This window comes from Plectropomus leopardus, chromosome 21, assembly GCF_026936395.1.
Source record: "Plectropomus leopardus strain MGB_pleo_1.0 chromosome 21, ASM2693639v1, whole genome shotgun sequence".
Lineage (NCBI taxonomy): Eukaryota > Metazoa > Chordata > Actinopteri > Perciformes > Serranidae > Plectropomus > Plectropomus leopardus.
In genome coordinates, this window is record NC_142196.1 from 4611365 (window position 1) to 4633395 (window position 22031).

The 22031-nt window shown below is 38.3% G+C and overlaps 1 protein-coding gene across 4 annotated transcripts in view; it reads right to left on the minus strand.

Moving 5' to 3' along the window:
* Window positions 1-22031, minus strand: part of kcnh2b (potassium voltage-gated channel, subfamily H (eag-related), member 2b) — a 336501-nt gene that overhangs the window by 151837 nt on the left and 162633 nt on the right. For 3 of the 4 annotated variants that reach the window (XM_088072346.1, XM_088072345.1, XM_088072347.1), the window contains 4 exons: window positions 7181-7336; window positions 5784-5985; window positions 4622-4968; window positions 4323-4534 (listed from right to left, as the gene is read on the minus strand). In XM_088072346.1, the coding sequence (XP_087928472.1) occupies window positions 4323-4534; window positions 4622-4968; window positions 5784-5985; window positions 7181-7336 (917 nt within the window). Of the gene's footprint in view, window positions 1-4322; window positions 4535-4621; window positions 4969-5783; window positions 5986-7180; window positions 7337-8473; window positions 8601-22031 lie in introns of those variants that run through there. The other variant, XM_088072348.1, reaches the window with a different exon arrangement.

Sequence of the window (22031 nt, forward strand, 5' to 3'; positions counted from 1 at the left end):
TTTCCTTTTTAAAGTAATGTTTACCACTAAAAATTCCAAATTATTAAATGGACTACTGTTACAATGTTAAAAAGTAGCTACTGTCATTTAATGAAGTTAAATAAAATCTTGTTGATGTTTTTGCTGTGAACTTAAGCTTCCAGTCAATATTTAGCTGTTAGCAGTTAGCAGAAAGTTAAACTGTTACAGCGGCATTGTTAAGCTTGAGTTATCACTGTAAGCTGGAAACAAACAGCTCTCCACTTCATATATTTATAGTATTTGCAAGTCGCAGTGGAGTTCCAGGGGGGTAAAATCCAACTCAATAGTTGTGGTGTGTAGCCCTGCAGATACAGATAATACACACTTTGCTTGCTCACACACTAGCACCCTGAAGAAAGCAGTCTAAATGGGCAGAGAAGTGTGTGTGACGTATCATGTTGTCAGGCTTTCTGAGTGTGTGTCTGGGAGGGGAGAGAGCCACAGAAGAGAGTGAGAGAACCAAAACGCAAAGGCGAGTCTCATGCTGGCTGAGAAAAATGATGTGATCAATTCAAACTGGATCTTTGCGATACAGTAATTTTTTATGTCTGAGGTGGAACAAGCCTGATTCATTGAGTACATTTGAACAATGCCAGCATTTTTCTGGTGATTGAGTTGCTTATTACATCTACCAGGATAAAATCAAGACACCTTGTTCACATGCAAAATAAAATTTGCAATAATATTACAACATGGATCATAATTTAGTTGATCAAAATAAGACAATTTGGAGTTATTTAGCATTCCATCCTAGTTGTTTTGCATGCACAACAATCATTCTCTGTTGAGTTTAAAACACATTCATACATGCATACGAAAATAAAATGTATAAGGACAAATCATTACACTATCTTTGCTCTGTGACATGTGCACATGTATTTTTGATTTAATGTGAACCACCTGCCAGCACAGAGATAAAAACTGGCAGAGCAGAAAAAAGGAACTGTTAAAACTCCAGGATGAATGGCAGGAGATGATGTTTTAAAGGAGGAAAATGCTCCATTCTGCTACTATCCCAAATGTAAGTCAGACAAACCAAGGATAATTGAAAGGATAGCGCACTCAAAAAACCCTCTACCAACTTCAAAACCCTTTTCTGACAAAAGAGAGACATTTAACAATATCCAATCATCATTAATTTTGAAACACAACATGAAAGAACACCCACTGATTTATGATGGGCTGTTATAACCTGTCACTGATTTAGGGACGTGAAATGTCATCTTTGTCAGACAGCTGTAAGTCTGAGGTTTATGGCACATTTCACACTATAATTGTTTCCCATGCTGTTCATCACAGTCATAGGAATCCCACAGGAGATATGGGCTTTAATAATAACAAAGTGATTAATCTACAGGAAGCTGACTGATGAGTTGTCAAATTGGCCATCACTCAGACATATCTGCTATGCATACAAACACGAACAGAAAGCGTAAAGTAGGGGATTAACTCTGGAAAACAGAAAGGAGAACAGAATTACTGCTTCAAGCTTGTAAGCCTCTGACAGTCAGTCAAGTTGCAATTAACATTCACGCCTGACCAGAGTCATATATTAGATGTAGTGAAGTAATTTAATTAAAAGTCTTTTGGGGGGACAAAACATGGATGCTTCACAAACATCTTTTCCTCAGCAGCACAGAAGATCTCTGCAGTCAGCTTCAGATTAGTGTCACCAGATCAGTATCTGACCAAATGCCTCCCTTCTGTTCCTGAGTTATGATGCTGAATAATGGACAGAAGGGGGGGGGGGGCAGATCATTATCATGTCAAAGTGAAGTTGACCTTTGACCTTCATGATTTTATATTTGAAGTTTGTGAGAAATTCTGTCATAATTAGCATAAGAATTCTTGAGTTATGGCCAAAACATGTTTCATGAGGTCACAGTGACCTTGAACTTTGATCTTTGACTGCCAAATTATAATCAGTTCATTGCTGAGTCCAAGTGGACAGTTGTGCTGAAGCTTGAATTAAACTCCCTCAAGGCCTTGCGGTATTAGGTTGATAAGAATGAGATGGACAAAAGGTCGCAGTTGACCTTTTGGTTAAAATGTCATCATTTTATCTTATCTTATCTTTGTATGAAATATGGAGATAATTAGAATATTAATTCTTGAGTTATTGCCAAAAATGCATTTTGGTGGTCAAAGGTAAGTTGACATTTGTGCCAGATGTAAAGAAATTCCCTCCAGGGGTTCCTGAGATATTACGACTATGAGAATGCGATGGATGTAGGTTCAGTGATCACAAAAATCGAATAAATTTATCTGAGCAAGACACTTACAAAGTTCTTGAGAAATCATGATCATTAGGATGAGAAAGGTGAACATGACACACCTCATTACCCTCACAATCGTCCTCCAATGATAATTATGGCTGGCTAACATTAGCTGAGACCCAGCAGAGGCAGGGTTTTTTTATATTATGAGTCACTCTTCCTCACCTTACTCTGCTGCTTATTGGCTTACCTTGACATTCTTTCCCTAACCAATCTCACTCCTCATGCATAACCCTAACCAACTCAAATAACAAGGGCAACAACTACTAGCCAATCAGAGGGCGGAAAGCGGGGCAAGGGGCCCCATGTGACTAGCGGCCAGTGCACCTGGCCAGAGCTGGTGCTGGCACAGAAACATGAAAATCCCCAAGTGTAGAGTGAACAAGGCTGTCATTCACTTCTAAAAATACATTTGACAAAATGTAAGCCACATTTAAGACGCGTGGTGATCAAGCTTTAAGACTGTAGCACCTAAATGTTGGAATGCTCCTCCTGAACCTTTACAGTCTGCTGCTTCTGGTTTCTTTAATAACTCACACCTGTTTAGACAGGCGTTGGGGTAACTGGTATGCACTAGCTTGGGGTTTGATTAATATTTTGTGTTTTCTTGTTGTGTTTTTTATAAACGGTGCAAATTAGTTTTGCACTTTTAACTACATGGATTGGGTAGTCACCTAATCTTCCATGCTTTCTTTCTCGTATGTGTAATATTGTTGTTGTAAAGCACTTTGTGACCTGTCTGTAAAAAGCTGTATATAAATACATTTTACTTCTCTACTACTTACTTACACTTTAATCTGCTTGTGAGACTAAATAAACCTATTCAACTGTTGAACTACTCTGAGCACAATCTGAAACACAGCAGAACAATGCTCAGTTATGGAACGTAATCAACCATTTCCTCTGGAAGACATGTTCCTTCAATGAGAAATAAGGCTCAACAGTCAAATGTTCTGTGCAAGTAGACAGGAAAACAGAATCTTCTATAGTTGAATGCAAAATGTTGTTGTTTTATGTGCAACAGAAAGGCGCCTTGGTGAAACAACGAAGTCAAAGCAGATATTCCTTCACTCCAGAAGTCCCATATGGTCGCCTCTTTTGTGTCTCCTCAACTGAATTACTTTGACAAATGCTTTTTGGGCAGATGTGGTGAAAACACAGGTGGTGGCCAGAAACAGATCATTTTTCAACATGAAACTCTCAGCCAAAGAGTTATCCCCCAACTCATCTGTTTTAAAATCATAATAGTGTGGAATTGCAGTTGACGTTTATCAGCTTCTCAATTCCAGATATCAAGCACTCCCATAACTTTTGCACTTTACTTTGCTATGTCATGCAAGCGAACCACAGCCAGCTATAAGAAGTGACCTTGTACAGTGTTAGTGCCGCCCACTGTTGACTATGTAAGACAGAACTTCAGACAGAATATCTACAGAGAGCGGAAGAAGCTTTTTTTCAGAGCAATTAGTGCGGGGGAGGTGATGTGTTTTCAGCAGTGAGAGAGGAAGGGAAGTGAGGATGGGACTGTGGAGGGAAATGGGAGTTGGAGAACACAGGTGTGTGAGAAAGTGAGGAAATTAAAGTGCAGCTTCGCATGTCTCACGCGTCCTTTCTCTGTTACTCCCAAAGTCAATCACCAATAACTGGAATACAGCCACACCTCCCTCCATGATCATCATCTAATCAAAGCTCAATCAATCTCATCCGCAGTCACTTGAGCTGGTGTTACACACATTATCTCCACAGGAAGGCTTGTCAGATTATAGGGAGTGGAAGTAGCAGGCAGGCACTAAGTGAATTATGCTCACTTATATATCTGTCCAGGAGCACCTCCACACATCAGTATTCTTTGCATGTAGTGTATACAGTACATAAGCACACATATTCCCACTACTTAATGTGGGCAACACTGCAGCAAAGAATGGAAAAGGTCTGACACAAAAACCAATCAGCTGCCCAGACTGGTCCACACAAGCACAGCACAGCCTTTCACCCCACACACTCTCTCCATGATCTGTGTCCTACCTGTGTGACCTTCTCTGTGACATGGTGCGTCCGGTCGATGAGTTTGCAGGGAGCGATGATGTCCATCTCTCCGGTGGGCAGGGCGATGAGTGGGTCAGGTTTGAAATCCACAAAGTTGAGGGTGATCTGAGGGATTTTGGAAATGGCGCGGTACCGCATGAGGTCTGAGTCCGATGTGGAGTTCAATATGTTGGATTTACTGTTTACTGCACCTGCAAACACACATACACAGTGACGTCAAAATCAAAAGGGATGACAGAAAGGACTTTTATATTGTTTTTTCACCTCCTCATCCTCACCGGTGCTGCTGCTGCCGGGCCGGATACTCGATCTGCGGTTCTTGCGGTCCCAGTCAGGCCTCATGGCCTCGATCTCGTCTACAGAGGAGGCACGACGCATGCTGTGGAAGCTCTCCCGCGAGCGGCTGTGCGACAGGGAGCAGTTGGAGCCCGAAGCGTCCGGGTTGAGGCTGAGGCGGTGGTGAGGCGCTACGCAAGGTGACGACTGAGTGAGGGGACCCACCAAGTGGGATCTGTGGGGAGGTGGAGGAGGAGGAGGAGGAGGAGGAGGGGGCACAGGAGGGTCAGGGCCCAGTAAGGTACGCTGGTCCTCCTGGCGGTCTTCTGGCCAACTCTGTAGTGCTGACCTACGAAACAGAAAAGGACACAAAGGATATTAAGATGTTACAAGTTTAGAAGTGTCTATCTGGAACTGGATTTTGGGTTAAAATCAAAGTGTAAAATCTAAATAAGAGAAAGTCTCTTAACCCTTTAAAACCTGGGTTGACATCGCTTTTCTAATGTTGCGTTCAGACATCTTTCACAAATATTTAACTCTTAAAACCCAGCGCAAATTGGGCTGAATTGTTGGGAAAACATGAGTAAAAAAAGGCAATGAGCAACTTGCCCAAAAATGCCCTGCAAAGTGCAAGAAATTAGTCAGTTTAGAAAATGATTTTCAAAAAGCTATGGAAACATGTCCAGAAATCTATTTTCATAATTATCATAATCACATATTTAATATTATTATTTATTATTATGCAACACAATTATTATCAAATTTTTAAAATGTTATTTCCTTTTTTTAAACTTTATTTTCTGTTGTCTTTTTGTGCTATTATTTTTTTGAGGGTATTTTTTTGTTCTTTTTACTTATTTCTTGCAGATTTTAAAGCAATTTTCTTCTTGTTTGTAATGTTTTTAAAAGAAATCTAGCAAATTTGCTTCGTTTTCAAAAGTTTAACACAAAGATCAGGCACCGTGGCCAGACAAACATTCATCAGACTTGAGGATGGCATGAACATTTTTGTGGTAAGAATTCCACTATATACATAGCACCATGCTCAAATGGCTGTGCATAGACTCTTTGCAGGACTCATTCAAAACTATTAATGTTCCACTTAATCAGTACTTAAAATCTCTTCGTTCCAAACATGTTCTTATGATAATTCACAGGGCTCACCTGCTTCCACTGATCTGGTGGTTAAGTGGTAAAGGGGGCAGAGGCAGGAACTCCCCCAGGCCTAGTGACTCTTGACTGTGGTGGTCTGGGTGCAAGGGTGTAGCAGTGGGGATGCGACCGGCCTCTGCGTCGTCCAGAGACACTTTACTGTTGGACAAGGAGCGCAGCAGGGGGAGACGCAGCTTAAAGCCTCGTGGACGACCTGAAGGAGAGAATGAGGAGGAAAACACTCATGGCCTGCACAGTGACCGGTGGATCTCCAATATGTGGCAAGAAGGAGAAAACGGAGTCGCAGAGTGAAAGGAAAGTTTAAATCAAAGAGACAGAGGAAGGATATGGGAGGATATTCTAGGTAGTGGAGGTCATGCTAGGAGAGAGGAAGATTTGAACTGAATAAAGCTGAGTCTAATAGAAGTTCAAAATAAAGCTTTAAAAACAATCTACAGGAAACTAGGACAGTAACATTGATTAGATTTTGGTTTTATCTGCAAAATTGAAAAAACAAAAGAAATCTGGTTGAGAGACAGACAAATATTATCACTGTCCTACTTCTGTTTGACAGGGTTATCCCTTTGGAACATTGTGTGAACGCTTAGTTTATGGGTTTTTTTTGTCTAACCAGATCCAACACAATACCAAGATATTCACAGGAATAATATCAGCACCACCTGCTCTTTCTGCAGGCTCCACGTGAATACAAGAGATGGGCGTCACTTCTCATTGACTGAAGATATTAAGCCCACTTCAGTTATTGACAAGGACATGTGAATGAACAGCAATGCATGTTGGACTACGATTTTCAGCAATGAACCCACAGAAATGGAGTGAGAGTAGACAGAGAGTAGAACTTCAGATCATATTTTTATGCAAATCTGAAAAAAAAATCATCCACACTGGTAATGAATTTGTAATGATGCATTTAGTTGAAGCATGCCAGCACAAGATTTATATTGTTTGGGATTTTTTTAAGTAGGAGAAATGAATATAAATTAGCTCATTTTTTGGAACTGTGAACTTAGTTCAAAAATGCAAACTGTGAACTATGTTACCATTTTAATCAATGTGAACTGAACTTTGAGCTAGCTCTTGTGAAGTGTGAATGTGCAAAATGCTCTCTGCTTCTCTATCAAGAGTTTGCATTTATTGTTTTAACAATGTTTTGATGATCTCCTAAGCTTTTACTTTGAAAAAATGAATAAATTACAAACACACTTGACTTACTTAGTGACTGTGAAACAGCAGTACAGAAGAATAAACACATAAAAGAAAAAAATAAAAACCTGAAGACTGAAGAAAAAGTGCAAAGTCAGAAGGTACACTTGCCGACAAAGCAGCTCAAACTTGACTTGACAGAACACAAAACAACAAACAAAGCAATAAGCTGAGTCAGAAGCTACCGGTGACGAGCCAGGTGGGAAGGCGATGGTTGAGCTCCTGTTTGTGATCTCGGAGAGCTTCTTCTGTCATGACCTCGAAGTTGAGGATGAACATGATCACCACGCCATCTTCGTTCTTTACTGGCACCACATCCACCATACACAGGAAGCACTGACCTGTGTGGGAAGAGACATAGATAAAGCTACGTCAGGCTGATTGTATTTGTTGAAAGTTTTCATCCAGAACCACTCACAGTGTATAGTGTAACACTGTGTATGCTTTTAGAATGTGGATAAAAATCTCAAATCCTGGTGAATTTATCTGAGGTAACAGCAGATGTGTGGAAAACAGCAAAATATTTTCACACACACACACATTCAATCATTGTTTTAATGAGTGTGAAATTCCACATAATTAATCTGTGCACACAAACACTGTCATGTGCATGATGAGCAGTCACAGATGCACACATGCAGGTCACACCACGGATAAGCATGTATGTGCTAATTGCACAGGCCCACTTTCACACACACTTTTTCATTGTCTCTTCTCATTAAATGTGCATCTGCACTTAATCAGCACACACACCCTCTTCCATATGAGGCTGTGCACGTTCACTAATCTGCCACACAAGCACTGAAACAGCCAAGTAAGCGTGAAATTAGACTACATGTGAAAGAAAGTGGCTGGGAGTTTTCTGCCAGGTCTATAGGCCTCGATACACTGTACAAGACAGCTAGACTGGAAGTCAAAATAAGATGCTACTCTCATTTTGAGCTTTAAAGTATTAAAACACACAGAGACACAGACACAAACACACTCTGAGACATGAAAATCGCCTTGTCATCTTAAAGTCAATGTAACTACTGAGACACTTTTTAAACATTCATTGGAGATTATCTGGAAATGTCTGGTAAATGTATGATTTACCAGTTTTAGATTACCAGTTTTACATTGTATAGAGGAAGCATAATGGATACTTAAATCTCTGGAAAATGACTACTGTGGCCTGTAATGTTTACAAAATGATCTCCAAAGTACACTGCAGCCATACTGTCATGTTCATTTAATTCCAATTTAATCTGTCCTTTTAGACTACACAACCCCTTTCCCCCTCGTCCACGCTCACTACGTGCATCAGCATTTTTTTCATTGAAAATTTAAGCTATTTAGCTTGTCACTGTGGTCCTCGAGCTAGATACGTTTCCTCCAAACATGGATACCTTGGCCACAGCTGACAGAGTCCCTCTGATGATAAATAGTTCCTCTCATATCTCTAAGCATACCTGGCTCTGATGTATCCCGTCTCTTACCTGGATAGTGATGGTCAGTGACTGGCTCTACAAAGCACAGCTACAGCGGTTTTGGCAAAGTGGAGCATTTACATCCAACACGGTATGTTTTACAACCCCAACGTACGGTGTGTCTACTGAGAGCCTGCCTCACTCACCCGCCCGCCCATCATTCATCTCACATCATCACTGGAGAGTGGGCCGAAATCCGATTGGACAACAGCATAATCCCAACACAGGAGGGGAAAAATGTGAAACACAGGGAATACTGAAGGATTACACCATCTGGCCATATCGAGCAGAGTTTGTGTGTATGTGTGTGTGTGTGTGTGTGTGTGTGTCTGTGTCCATTGCATGCTTATGGGCACATGTGTAGGTAGAAGCCAGTCTCATGTTCATTCGAAAGCTATTGGGTCAGGTCCATTCATGCCTGTTTTCATTAACAGCTGTGACACTGCATTTGCAGCCTTTTTAATCGCTGAAGGTGTTGCTGCACGCCTAAAGCTGCTTTACACAGCTCTGCAGCCACCTGCCCAGGCAGGGGGAATGCTGGATCCCTATTTAACAAATGTTTTTGGTTGTTTGTATGACGAGATTTTGCTGCAGAGAGAAGTGAGAATTGCAGATGCTAGAAATGACCTCATAGACCATGGGAAAAAAAACAACTTACTGTCATTTATATTCAGTTAGTGAGTAGGTTATATTTGATACCTTGACCATTATCAATATAAGCAGGAACATGAAAGTGAAATCTTATTAATGCATAATATAGAGCAGGATTTACTCTGAAGGAAAAGTCAAACCAACAGCAGATAAGTTTAAGTGCAGAAAAAGCTCATTTTATCCAGTTGTTCTATGTAAACAGGTAAATAATTGTTTATAATATAATATCTCGTATTAAGTTGTCAAACAGATTAAATTGGATTAATGGATTCCCTCACTGATTCTAATTACTGCCATGGGAACAGTAATCAGACAGATTTACAGCACTAGTCCTCTACCACTAGAGGGCTTTCACTTTAGATCCCACATTGCCAGGTGGACCATTTCACGGAACAAAATGCCTCAGAGACACGTTAGTGTCATTTCAGAGTTTCAGACCCACAAATGAAACCATCAACTCTGTGTTTAGTCAGTAGTTTCCCAAACAAAGCTATAAGTGCACTGTGTGTTTCTGTTAAGACAGAGGACATGGTGATTTGTGTTTTTGTGGATGACAGATGTGATTTGTACAAAAACACACATGTGCCTGCGTGTATGCGTGGATGGAAACGCACACACACACACACACACACACACTACAATGTAGGATTTAATGTCAACAAAAGAGGATTTAACTTCAGTTCATTGTTTTAAGTCTAATACATTATGAGACAAAGTATTTATTGTGGGTTCTTTGAATAAATCTGGAATACCCTCTCTGTTATGTTTCACTTTTGTGTGCGTGTGTGTGTGTGTAAGTGTGTGTTTACTTTAAATACACATCTAACATACCAGAATCATGTGCTCATGCATACATCAGTGCATGAGTACACAGTACAGTGTGCTAAACTGTATTGTAGGCCTTTGAAAATACATACAGATGTGAGTGAGTTTATCTGTGTGAGTCTGTGTGTGTATGTGCGTGTGTGTGTGTGTGTGTGTGTGTGTGTGTGTGTGTTCATGTTCTGAATTGGTGAAGTGGTGATAATCAAGGATTAAGTCGACATATTTTAGGCTCATCTGAGCTATTTGTTGTTGACCATCGTACCATCTCTGTCTACTGTAAGATTTCCTCCGAGAGCATCTGAAACAAATTGAGCTGTGAGGTTAAGAGGCCAAATGACATTTCATCTAAATGCTCTGCTTGGATCTATTCCAATTCAGCGTGTACCAGCTGATAATCTGACTCAGCGCTGCTGATTTATGAAGCTCCGGGGAGATTATCACAATGCACTAAAACATATCCAAAAAAAGCACAGAGTGCAAACTGCTCATGGTGGACCAGGGATGGTCCAGTGATCATACAACATAGCCTGTTCAATTCAAAGGCCAAACACACAACCAAAATTTAACACTTAGGGACTACTGTGATTATTGGGGGGAGGCTGACCATTAGTTCATATGAAGCAAAATGGTGTGCATCAAAATCGTGAATAGGTCTGTCTGATGTGGATGCTAATGCTTGATCATATGGTAGAAATTGAGTACGAGACCTTGTATCAGCTGTCAGCATGAATTATTTGGGGGTCTGGTGCATTAAATTAATAAAATGTTATAAAAAGACTGCACTCTTTTTGGAAAACTATTTCTCTGTCACTCAGGCTTTGAGAGCAACATACATTAACACTGAAGTGAGCAAAGTTAGGCAGACATAGACATTTCCAATGATGGATGTTAATACAGTATTTGGTTCTGCATTGTATAAGGTCTATCAAGAAGGATTATGGTGTTTTAGATCCACAGTATCACAAAGATGGTTTTAGGATTCCCTTTGGCCTCCTAGAAAAAAGATTAAGATCCATCTTCAATCTACAATAGCTGTGCACGAAAAACCTGCGCTTGCACAATCCTCAAAAGCACGTGTGGATTAAAAAAGGATGGAATTACAGCTGCCCCTTACAAGGTATAGGCTTTAAACCACTCAATCAGTTCAAGTGGATTTACGGAGGCTCTTCACAGACTATGACTGAAGTGGTGTAACTGAAATAAGACAACCAGCAAACAAGGACAGAAGGACAGATGAAGGAAAAAGTTGGTGGGATAAGAGGATGAAAAACAGGAGGAAGGCAAAGATAGAAAGCGTTAAACACTTAAAGATGGGAAGGGAAGGGGGAATGACTGAAAAACTGGACATTGGGTTTAAAGGTAGAAGATGGGAAGGATTAGCAGTTCAGGAGCATCTGATTTCCAGTTCACCGGAAGATGAGAGAAGACTGGAGAACGGCAAACAGCGCTTCGGTTGTATAGTTTAATTTTGTACGACAAAACTTCAGAAACATCAAACAAAAACAACAAGTGTTGATGAGTCGTTTTGTTTACGATTGTCTCTGCATCTTTTTCACTGATCAGACTTTTCCCTCTCTCAGCTTTACAGTTTCACTGTCAGCTCTCATCTTAGCGCTGTCTGACTTTGTGTTTGCACTTCTGACACAAACATCCTCACATTTTTTTCAGTGGTGCATCTCCATTGGCTAATAAGTTTCTGAGTGACAGCTCATCACCAAATCATTCATGGCAGCTTTGCAGAGTACAAAATATTTCCAGCTCTTATTAGTTTCAAATTTCTGTCGAAGAGTGTGTAACTTACATAACACACAGCCGTTGCTACTTGTTAACAGTGTGAGTGGATTTGTTTATTCTGCATGAGTTCCTGATGTGATAAGCACCATCCCAGCGATGGTGCATATCATATCAGGGATATCATATTCAAAAATCATAACCTTGTCGTTGCTGTCCATTACAGACAAAGAGAGGGGGAACATGTGTCTAAGGGAGCTAGAGATGTAAGAGGATGTGAGCTGTGTTTCTTCTCAGCTGCTCTGTTCTATATCTTTCTCTCTCTCTCACACACACACACACACACACACACACACACACACACACACACACGCACATGCACACATGCAGTGTCAAAGTGACAGAGGGGAATGGAAGAGGCGGAGAGTCTCATTCACAGATATCTCTCCTCCTCTCCATCACTCTTAGGCAGAAAAAAAAATAAAAGAGGAAGAAGTGAAGATCTTCATCTCCACAGATCCACTGAGACGGCTTTAAATATTCTACAAGCTAGCTGGCTGCAGGCCAACTAGCAAAGCTCGTTATGTTCCAAGCCATATTCAGAGCAAAAGAAAGCCTGCTTAAATCCAAAACACCCAGGCCGAGCTGACAACCTCGCTTGCATAATTGCTTGGAAGTGTCATTCATCACAAGGAAAAAGTAATGTATACAGTTAAATTATGCCAGCCTTACACCAAACGACTTTTAAGCACCTTCAATGTTGCAGACAAATTTAAAATGTCACAATAAAATCAGGATTTTTACCTCAGTTGGTGCACATTCCCACAATCTTGTTTTTGTGCTGTAAAGTGGTCAAAAACGCAGTTTGATCTGTCTTAAGTCAGTCTTTTTCCCATCTTGTTGCTGCAACAAATATGTTTACATTTTCTGAACAGTTTTCTCTGCACTCTGTAGTTACTCTGTTTTGCTAATACCTCACTACAATTGAACTCTCATTCCTGCAGCGAGTGGCGTCCTCATCCACACTCTTTCTGAGTACAGTGCAAGAGGAGGGGAGGGAGATTACACTGCAGTTTTAGTTGTCCTTTTTAGACTCACTGTAGGCTTCTTGTTGCATTGCTCCTTGGGAGTTTTTTTTACTGCTCTGTTGATTGAATGGACTTATGAAAATCATGTTGTTGATGGAATAAGATTTTCTGTGACCCTTTTCATCCTTTATTTATTCTCTTAAGTCACACAGTATTTTAGCCTACTACTGTCCCCTGGTGGACATTCCAATACACTACAAGGCAATCAAACTAACCTATAACACTGTTAATAACACTGTTATACCAGCTGCTATAACAAAATAAAAGGGATTGGTATAGGCTATGTATTGGCAAATAATGCTCACAGAAAATCTGCAGTTAAGATCATCATGGCCATCTCTAAAAATCATCATTAGGATGTACTCCAGTTGCATAAATAAATACATAGCCCGCTGTCGTCCTGTTCCACAAAGTGAAGTGAAACAATTACTATGAGGACATGGCCCATGTGATACATAGTGTTACAGGGGATCAACAGGTAAAATCCATTGACTCCCACTGGCCTCTTGCGACAAACATAAATCCAACTGAATGGATGCCTGTTTTTCATGAATCAGTCATGTAAGTGATGCACTCTGACATTTTAACTGACTGATGCTGTGAATTAGATCATTCACTTTCACTGCTAACTATGTCTATTCATAGAGGACTCTGTCGTGTGTTAGGTGGCAAAAAAATAAATAAAGCTAAGTAGGTCATTAGGCATCTAAATGTACCTCTTTTTTTTGCAATGCATAGCTCATTGCTCTTGGTTAGTGACTATCGATTTTTTCCATTGCATTGTGGAGAGTGAATGATTTTGGAGACAGCCTAAGAGAAAGGTCCGCATAGAAAAAAAGTTTTTTCCCAAAAACAGACTAATTTCTTTGTGAAGAATGAGTACAATAACAGGGTGAAAGAGTCATCATGAGCGGATGGATTTATTGTACACAGTAAATTGTCTGAGACTGACATAAAAAGACACGTATATTACTGATACATGCTGCTCTGGCCTTTACTCATTCTGTGCAGTGTGAGAAATTGTTGAAAGGTACTTGTCAAACAATGAATATGCCACATTAAAAGACTGAAATTCCTGACAGCTCCACAGATGTTACTATTGATTTTACCCTCAGACATGAAGAGTTGTTGCATAAGTTAGATGAACAAGGACTGATCAACTGCCCCTTGTACTGTTCTTACAGAGAAATCCCTAATAACTATCTGAGATGAACTGTTTGAGGGCAGTAAGAGACAGTCAAGTGTTACTGTATGCACACCTACGAAATTAATCTCACCCACAGTGCACTTGCATTTCTTCTACCAATGTCTTCATTACAATGGAAGCAAAAGCAATACACAGTTTAAGTGGAGGTTAACACTTGTTTTCACAGGAGTCCCCTTAGAGAGAATAAATTAAGCTGTGTAATAATTGTTATTGGTTCTAGTAAATTATGATAATTGTTACACCCACTCACAAACAAGTATTGCTGTAGAGCATGGCAGTGGTAACTGAAACCCAAGACTCATGTCATCAGAGGAAGGGTCTAAAGGGTTTGTTTGGGTTTTTTTCCCAGCTGTTTCTTTTCTAAAGTCTTTAGTCTACAGACTAAAATTACAGGATCTTTCTGTCCCCTGTGTAGCATTGAAAAAATGTTCCCAGTAAACCACTAGGTGGCAGGGCATGACAACTTTTTCCTGTTTTATTTTTAAGGTATTATGCATAAGGCAAATTCAGCGGCACGCTCGCCAGCCTGCTGTGAGTATTACCTTCAGGCAGAGAGATACATGCAATCAATCTGGCTATACTACACCACAGTCCAGAGCCTCATACAGGTGTGCTGTTGTGAGAGGGCCATGCAGGGAGCTGGATGACAGAATGGAAAAATAAATTGGTGTGTGTGTGTGTGTGTGTGTGTGTGTGCACTTGCGCATATATATAACAGGGAACATACTCATCGTTACACAGTCACCAACAGGGAACGGCAAAACTAACAGGGGACATTTTTTAAGTCCCCACTTGGACATGCTCTAAATCATCATAAAATCATGTGTTATGGCCTCTGGTGAAATTTTTCAGATTTTGCCAAGAGGGACCAAAGTGTGTGTGGTGTTTATATCCATATTCAGAGCTCTCCCTCCTGGTTGGAGCTGGTATTTGAACGACCCATTCACACGTCGCTTTGCTGCTCCTCTCCCCAGCAGCCTTTCAGACTGCAGATGGGCCGTTAAACAGGCTTTAGTAATGTTAATGTGGGTGACATGAAGGCCACAGAATGTAATGTATCAAATATGATACAAATAGCATGATAGGGTTAATAAAGACACCAGTCTCCTGAAAAGTGATTTGTTATTAGTCTTTGCATTAAAATTCAAGGCTTGGCTTTAGGTGATTTCATAAGTTTTAAGCTCTATACTGTATTAAAATAAAGGGCTACCCAGAAGGCAGGAGAGAAATCAGTATTTTAGAGCCTTAAAAAAGCAAAGAAAACTATAATCCAAGCAGAATAAACCTTTACATAAAATGATCAGCAGTAAGATTTTTCTTTTAGGTTTAATTATGTAGCAAATGATGTAACATCAGACCTTGACTAGACCTTTAAGTTGTTCAGTCCCTGCGATACTGAGCCTGACCAGTTTCCACGAGCACTGAATGCCAATCAGTTTTCAGTATACTTCAATATACACTCTCAGTCTATGCATACGCATAGAAATGTAATTTGTTTGTGGGTGCATTATAGAAAACATGTCAAACATAGGATAATGCAACATGAGTCCACTGTTGGCTGGTACATAATGACAATTAGTTCCCTCTTGGATAGCATGGAGTGGCGTTCACACTCCACCATGTAAGAAATAAATAAAATGAGATAGATAAGACTTACACAAAGAATCTCACCTAAATAATTCAAAATTATTCCTCAACTATGATTACAATGACTGTGATTATTATAATTATAACTAATATTTTATAACAAACTATAAAGGCTCAGTTTTAGTGGATGAAGCTTAACCATCTAGCTTGACACTGTTTTTACAATACGGCTTCCCAGAGACAAGGAAATATTTTTAAATCTAAAGAAAGGAGAAATAACAATAACAACAATAATAATAATAATAATAAGGTAGGAAGAAAATGTGGAGAGAAAATACCAGCAAGATCTTTACTAATTTTAATGAATTGCTTAAATTAGTTTATTATCAAATTTAACAACCTTGAGATTAGCTCAATCCTCCAAAACTCCCTTTGAGTTTTTTAGATGCACTAGAAGCACTAGATTTCTGTCAATCTTACAATGTACATATGTTTTTTCTCTATAATCACAGGAATGCATTTTATTTGCTGATCTACTCTACAGGCAAAGGGTCCACACTTGTGTAGTATAAAGCAACAGGGGTCCACAGTTGGCTGGTACATAATGACACAAGTTACTTGTAAATATATCTAAACTAGATCATGTAATTTTTTTTGCTTCTAAAAGGATCTGTAAGTATGTATTTTTGTAACTGAATATAAAGGCTCAGCCGTTGTGGATGTCTTTACCATTTTATAGCTTGACACTGTGTTTAAAAGGGAGCTACCCCAGTCCATTCTCATTGTTAACTTTCAAATACATTCCCTCTGTCAGTGCTTTTGGCATACCTGCATCAATCTGGATCATGGCAGGATGATGTGAGATGAGAACATAACGGACAGAGCCAAAATGATTATTATCGTCAGTAGAACAGCCAGAACAACACGAGGCACATCTGCATACATCTTGCGTGGCTAGCATCACTTGAGAATATGGATGGGCGTACTCAAAACTTCCATTTAACAGTTTTACAAGCAAAAAAAAAAATGCCATGCAAGTTTTAGGTTTTATTTTGAGGATTTAAAGTTTTTTTCGATTGGGAAAGAATATTAAAACAAAAATGTTATTTTTTTTAAAAAAGGAATAAAGTTTCATCATCATTGAATGATGCCTTTTCAAACCAATATTTGCATAAAATGAAACAAATAATTTAAAAATAACTTTGCTGGTCCAAAGTCTTCTTTGTAAAACATCAGAACCACTCAGAAATACTTAGAGGGCAACTGAGGAACTGAGTGGATTAGTTGTGAGCAGACATACAGTGAAAATCAGATTTAACGGTTTAAATAGTTAAAATTCTGTATAGTTGCAGTGATTTGACAAAATTGCAGGGTCTCCCAGAATTCACAGGAATCAGCTGAATTTGACATCTATTGTTATGGTTGAAATCCAATGTATGTGTGCTCATCTATAGGATTCCATCCTATTTGTCGTTCCACATTACAGAAAAGAGGTCCACACTTGAGTTGTATAAGTGACATGAGTCCACTGTTGGCTGGTATATAATGACACAAGTTCCATCTTAGATATATAGTATAGAGTGACATTCCCATTTCAACATGGATAAATGACAAGAATAGGAAAAAGAAGTTAGATGCATTATTGTTCAAAAGAAATAATCTTACAAAATGTAATAATAAAATTATTTATTTTTTTAGGAAATTGGAGATAGAAATATCATTTAGTTTTTTAGTACATTGCTTTTTTGAATCGTGCACCTGAATAAGTTTTTTGAGTTGCTGTTTAAGAGTGTGCTCCTTTTTACCTTGTGTTGAAAACACATTGACAACCCATCATGATATAAATGACTAGAGCAATCTTTAATGGTATTTATAATATAGGGAGGTTTTGTGAGCAATCAGTTTGTCTCAGTTACAGGGGATAAGTCAGTTAGAGGAATGATTAACCTCTGAAACCCTCTGTTCAACTGCTGAGATGAACTATTTCAAATTCTATAGGTTTTGGCTGTACTTTTGGCTGTACTTTAACTTTAAATTCTAAAAAGGAAAGTCAGTCCACACTTTATCCCCTCTTGGCCTGTACAAAATGACACTTCTTGTTTTGTTTTGTTTTGTTTTGTTTTATATTTTTTTCTCCAATGTTTTAAATTAACCTTAAATCTGCATTAGACAGACAAAATTGTATATACATTACTAGATCTCAAGAAAACCAAAACAACTACAACTACTAAAACAACTAAAGAAATATAAAACAAACAATACAAAAACTGCAGAACTAGGATCAAAATAGGATTCACTTTCAAGTAAAATAAAAAAAATGGCAACTGAGAGATTTGGATTGGATTGTCTGCTGTGTACGACCTTTAAAGTCTTCTGTTGTAGGAGAGAGACTGAGTTTTTAAATGGGTGTACTGGCATGCAAATTACCAGCACTTTATTTATGGATTGTGTCTTTAACAGAGGCTGACTACTCATTTTGTATTGGATTAAATGATTTGCCATCTCTCTGTGTGCATGCTGCAGTGACCAGAGGACTTATTATTATTCAACACAGTTTTTGGTTTATGAAGAATTTAAAATTCCTTAAAGGGTTTTAGTTTATGATGTAAGCATTAAACAATCCTCCACATTGACTGAGTGGAGTGTCCAGCACCATGTGCCTTTAAGGTTGCCTCTGAGAAATGAGTGACTTGGAGAGGTGAGGGGTCAGCGTGTGCAGCTCTGTGCCAGGCCTTGATTCTCTCTGCAGTGTGGGGGTTGGTTTCTTTGTTGTTGATGGTCAATAGGCCATTCCACATTAAGCTTCAGAGATGCTAATTTATATTAGCTAGAATGTTACATCAACTCTGACTGCCTGAGACATGGGTCTGTCCCTGTCCTGGAGTTAAGCAAGTGGCACACAGTGCTTATTTTAGCTGGTACAACATCTCTGGATTATTGGGAAGAACATCCTAAAAGTTTACAGATTGGGCATATAATTCTCACTCAAATTCCCACTAGCTTGAATACTGATACAAAAGTAGTACTTTTTTTACTGGATAGTTAAATATTTTAACATATTTAATTACCTATTTATTACATCAATTTCATGTCCAACCATTGTGATGTTACATTGTTTATTGTTCCAAGTTACCATTTAATTGTTCTAATCATAATAAAAGGTTTGGTTTCAACTATAGGGTAAAACAAAACTAAAAGAGTAAGAGTGATCGTCTGATCATCATATTAAACATATTCAGGAAACAGAAATAAAATGTCAGAATGCAACATTAGCCAAAGAAAAAACATGGTGGATTATTGTAGTTTTGTAACATAGGTTTTGTTATTGATCTGTAATGTTGAATTTATGTAGTCCATTTTCACCTCCTGAACCCTTTTCATTTGAGCTGCAGTGATATAAATTTAAAAGGTTTGGTCATAAATCAGTTTGAACTTATATATGAAAATAAATAGTTTTCTAACCTATAAAACATTTAATGGGGAGACAGCGTGTATGCATGCTTAACACAAGCGCTGAGAAACAAAAGCATTTTTTAAGTGACTGTAAGATTTAAAACAGCAAATGCAACTTTAAAATGGCCTCCCCAAATAATATGTCAAGATCCACTACATGGTATTTTTAACAGTTTAACAATATACCATCAGTAGTGTATCAGTGTATCAGCGTACCATCAGTAGTTGCAATTTATTTATTAGTTATCAAGTAGTATTGACAAAGTGAAATTAACAGTCTGTTAACAGCCAGCTTAGGAAAGATGACACTGACATGTAAAATTACCCAGCACATTTATGGGCGAAATGCATCCCTAAAGGAGGTTAAATATTCATTTGTTTGTGAAAAATTGTTGTTCATCTCTCTAAGATGTTAAACATTTGATTCAGTGGTGCTCTGCATTATTAAGTAAGCAATCACATGGTGTTATAGATATATTGTTAGATTTATGAGCCTTCAGTTGATGAAGCTGACAAAAATATGTAATTTCCTCTACACTGAAGAGGTGGAGTGACCAGCACCCATATGATTCTCAGATCCTAACTTTGAATGTTGAACAGTGGAGACTGCTGCCACTGAAAGTGAGTGACCTGCAGTGAGTGAGGGTTTGACTCTGTGCAAGTCAGTCTGTGAAAATCTGTCAGGCCTTGATTCCCTGCAGTGCGGGGATGGTTTCTTCTAGCTGGCGATGGTCGTTAGCACATGACACATTGAGCTAAGGGGTTGCTAACTTCTCATATCCAAGATGCTGTATCTGATTTAGACTGACTGAAACGTGGCTTATTCCCCCATCCTGGGTTTAACAAGTAGCACACACTGCTTATCTTGGTTATTAAAACATCCCTGGTTTATTGGAAAGAACACCCTGAAATTATGCAGGTAGGCATACAATTCTCCACTTTAATTCCCATTTTAAATACTGTTTTTTTTTTTCAAAACTTGTACTATTATGGATATTTAAGTAGTTGAACATATTCAGTTACCTAATGATTACATCTGTTATTTCATGACATACCATTTGATGTTGCTGAGGTTATTGCCTCAAGTTTACATTTCATTATTCTAATTATAATAAAGGTTCTGTTTTAACTAAAGAGGTAAAACAATACTACAGAATTAGATACTCTGTAAAGCATCTACAAACATTATTTAGATAGTTAAAATGTTGTCAATGGTTATTGATTGTATGGAGTAAAACTAATTTGGCCCTTTTAAATGTTTTATAGGTGAGCTACATAAAGAGTACATGTTTGTGTGTCCTGATTGTGTGATTATCATTTTAAACACATATATGAACAGAAAGTCAATGTTGACATGCAACTTTGAGCCAAAGATAAATGTAGTGGGTTATTGTTGTTTTGCAACTTTTGTAACCTATTAAAAAAATTTAATGAAGGGCAAACATGTATATACCTTACAAAGTGCTTAGAAAGACATTATTTATTAAGTGACTCAAAAGATTTAAATAGCAACTGCAACTTTATAATGGTCTTCCAAATAGTATTTCAAGATCTGCTACATGGTATTTGTTAACAGTTTAACAGTTTATTACCATTAGCAGTTGCAACTTTATAGAAACCATCCAAACAATGTTTATAAACAGTTTTTCAAACCAACTATTAATAGTTAACAAAGTGTTATAAATATTTGGTCTATCTATCCAAGAGATATTTATATTGTATAATTTACTTTTTTGTTTTACGAGAAGGTTTACAAATTAATTTGGAAACCATTAATACTTAGTTTATGTATTTATACAAGACTGTATAAGTCTTGGTATTTGACTAATAAAATAACAATCTATAACATTACTTATAATGGGTAAAGTTAATTAGTTATCATTTCTTCATTTGGTTATCAAGGAGTATTGACAAAAGTATAATTAACAGTCAGTTAACAAATTATTAATGATGCCTATATTACAGTATTGCCAGCTTCAGAAAGATGATACCGACACGTAAAATTACCACATTTATGGAGTAAGATGCATCCTAAAAAGAGGCTGAGTATTCATATGTGTGAAAAAAAATGTTATTCATCTCTGTATGATCTATGTACATTTGATTCAATGGCTTTGTGCATTCTTTAGAAAGCAATCTGTCTTTATTACATTCACACAGTTTTATAGATATATTTTTATATTTACTTGGCCTTCAGTTGATGAAGTGGACAAAATATGTAATTTCTTCTACACTGAAGAGGTGGAGTGACCAGCACCCATATGATTCTCAGATCCTAACTTTGAGTGTTGAACAGTGGAGACTGCTGCCACTGAGAGTAGAGTGACCTGCAGTGGGTGAGGGTTTGATTCTCTGCAAGTCAGCCTGTGAAAATCTGTCAGGCCTTGATTCCTGCAGTGTGGGGATGGTTTCTTCTAGCTGGCGATGGTCGTTATGGTAGTGAGGACATTACACATTGGGCTTCAGGGTTGCTTACTTCTCATATCCTAGATGTTGTATCTGACTGAAACATGGCTTTCCTCTTTCCTGTGTTAAACAAGTGGATGTTGGGTAAGATAATGTTAAACTGTAAAGAGTAGAAATACAAGCAGAATTCCACATTTGTCGTCAATTGCACAATTGACTACAAGCTATTCAAAAAGGAGTTAAACATGTTTTTCACATGAAGAAACATCTGCTGGGAAGTGACATAATAACCACATGTATGTAATATCACTGAAATAATTAAAAGGTAATTATTTATTAAGTGGCCCTCTAAAGCAGTAGGAGCATCTTGGCTCTCAGTGGCTCTGTTTGTCTGAATTTTTTAGCATAATGGCCATCAGAAACACATTAACATTAGTTAAACTTTAAGTGCTAAAGAAGTTGTTTCAGTTGACAACACTGGAATGTAAAGACCTGTAAAGCTGAGTGTCAATGTAAACTTATTTTAGCAATCTCACATGCCTTCATGCACACTCTCTGTGCACAGTGACAATGCTGTATACCAGCCCTGTGTTTGCCAACTAATTTACAACTCTATGTG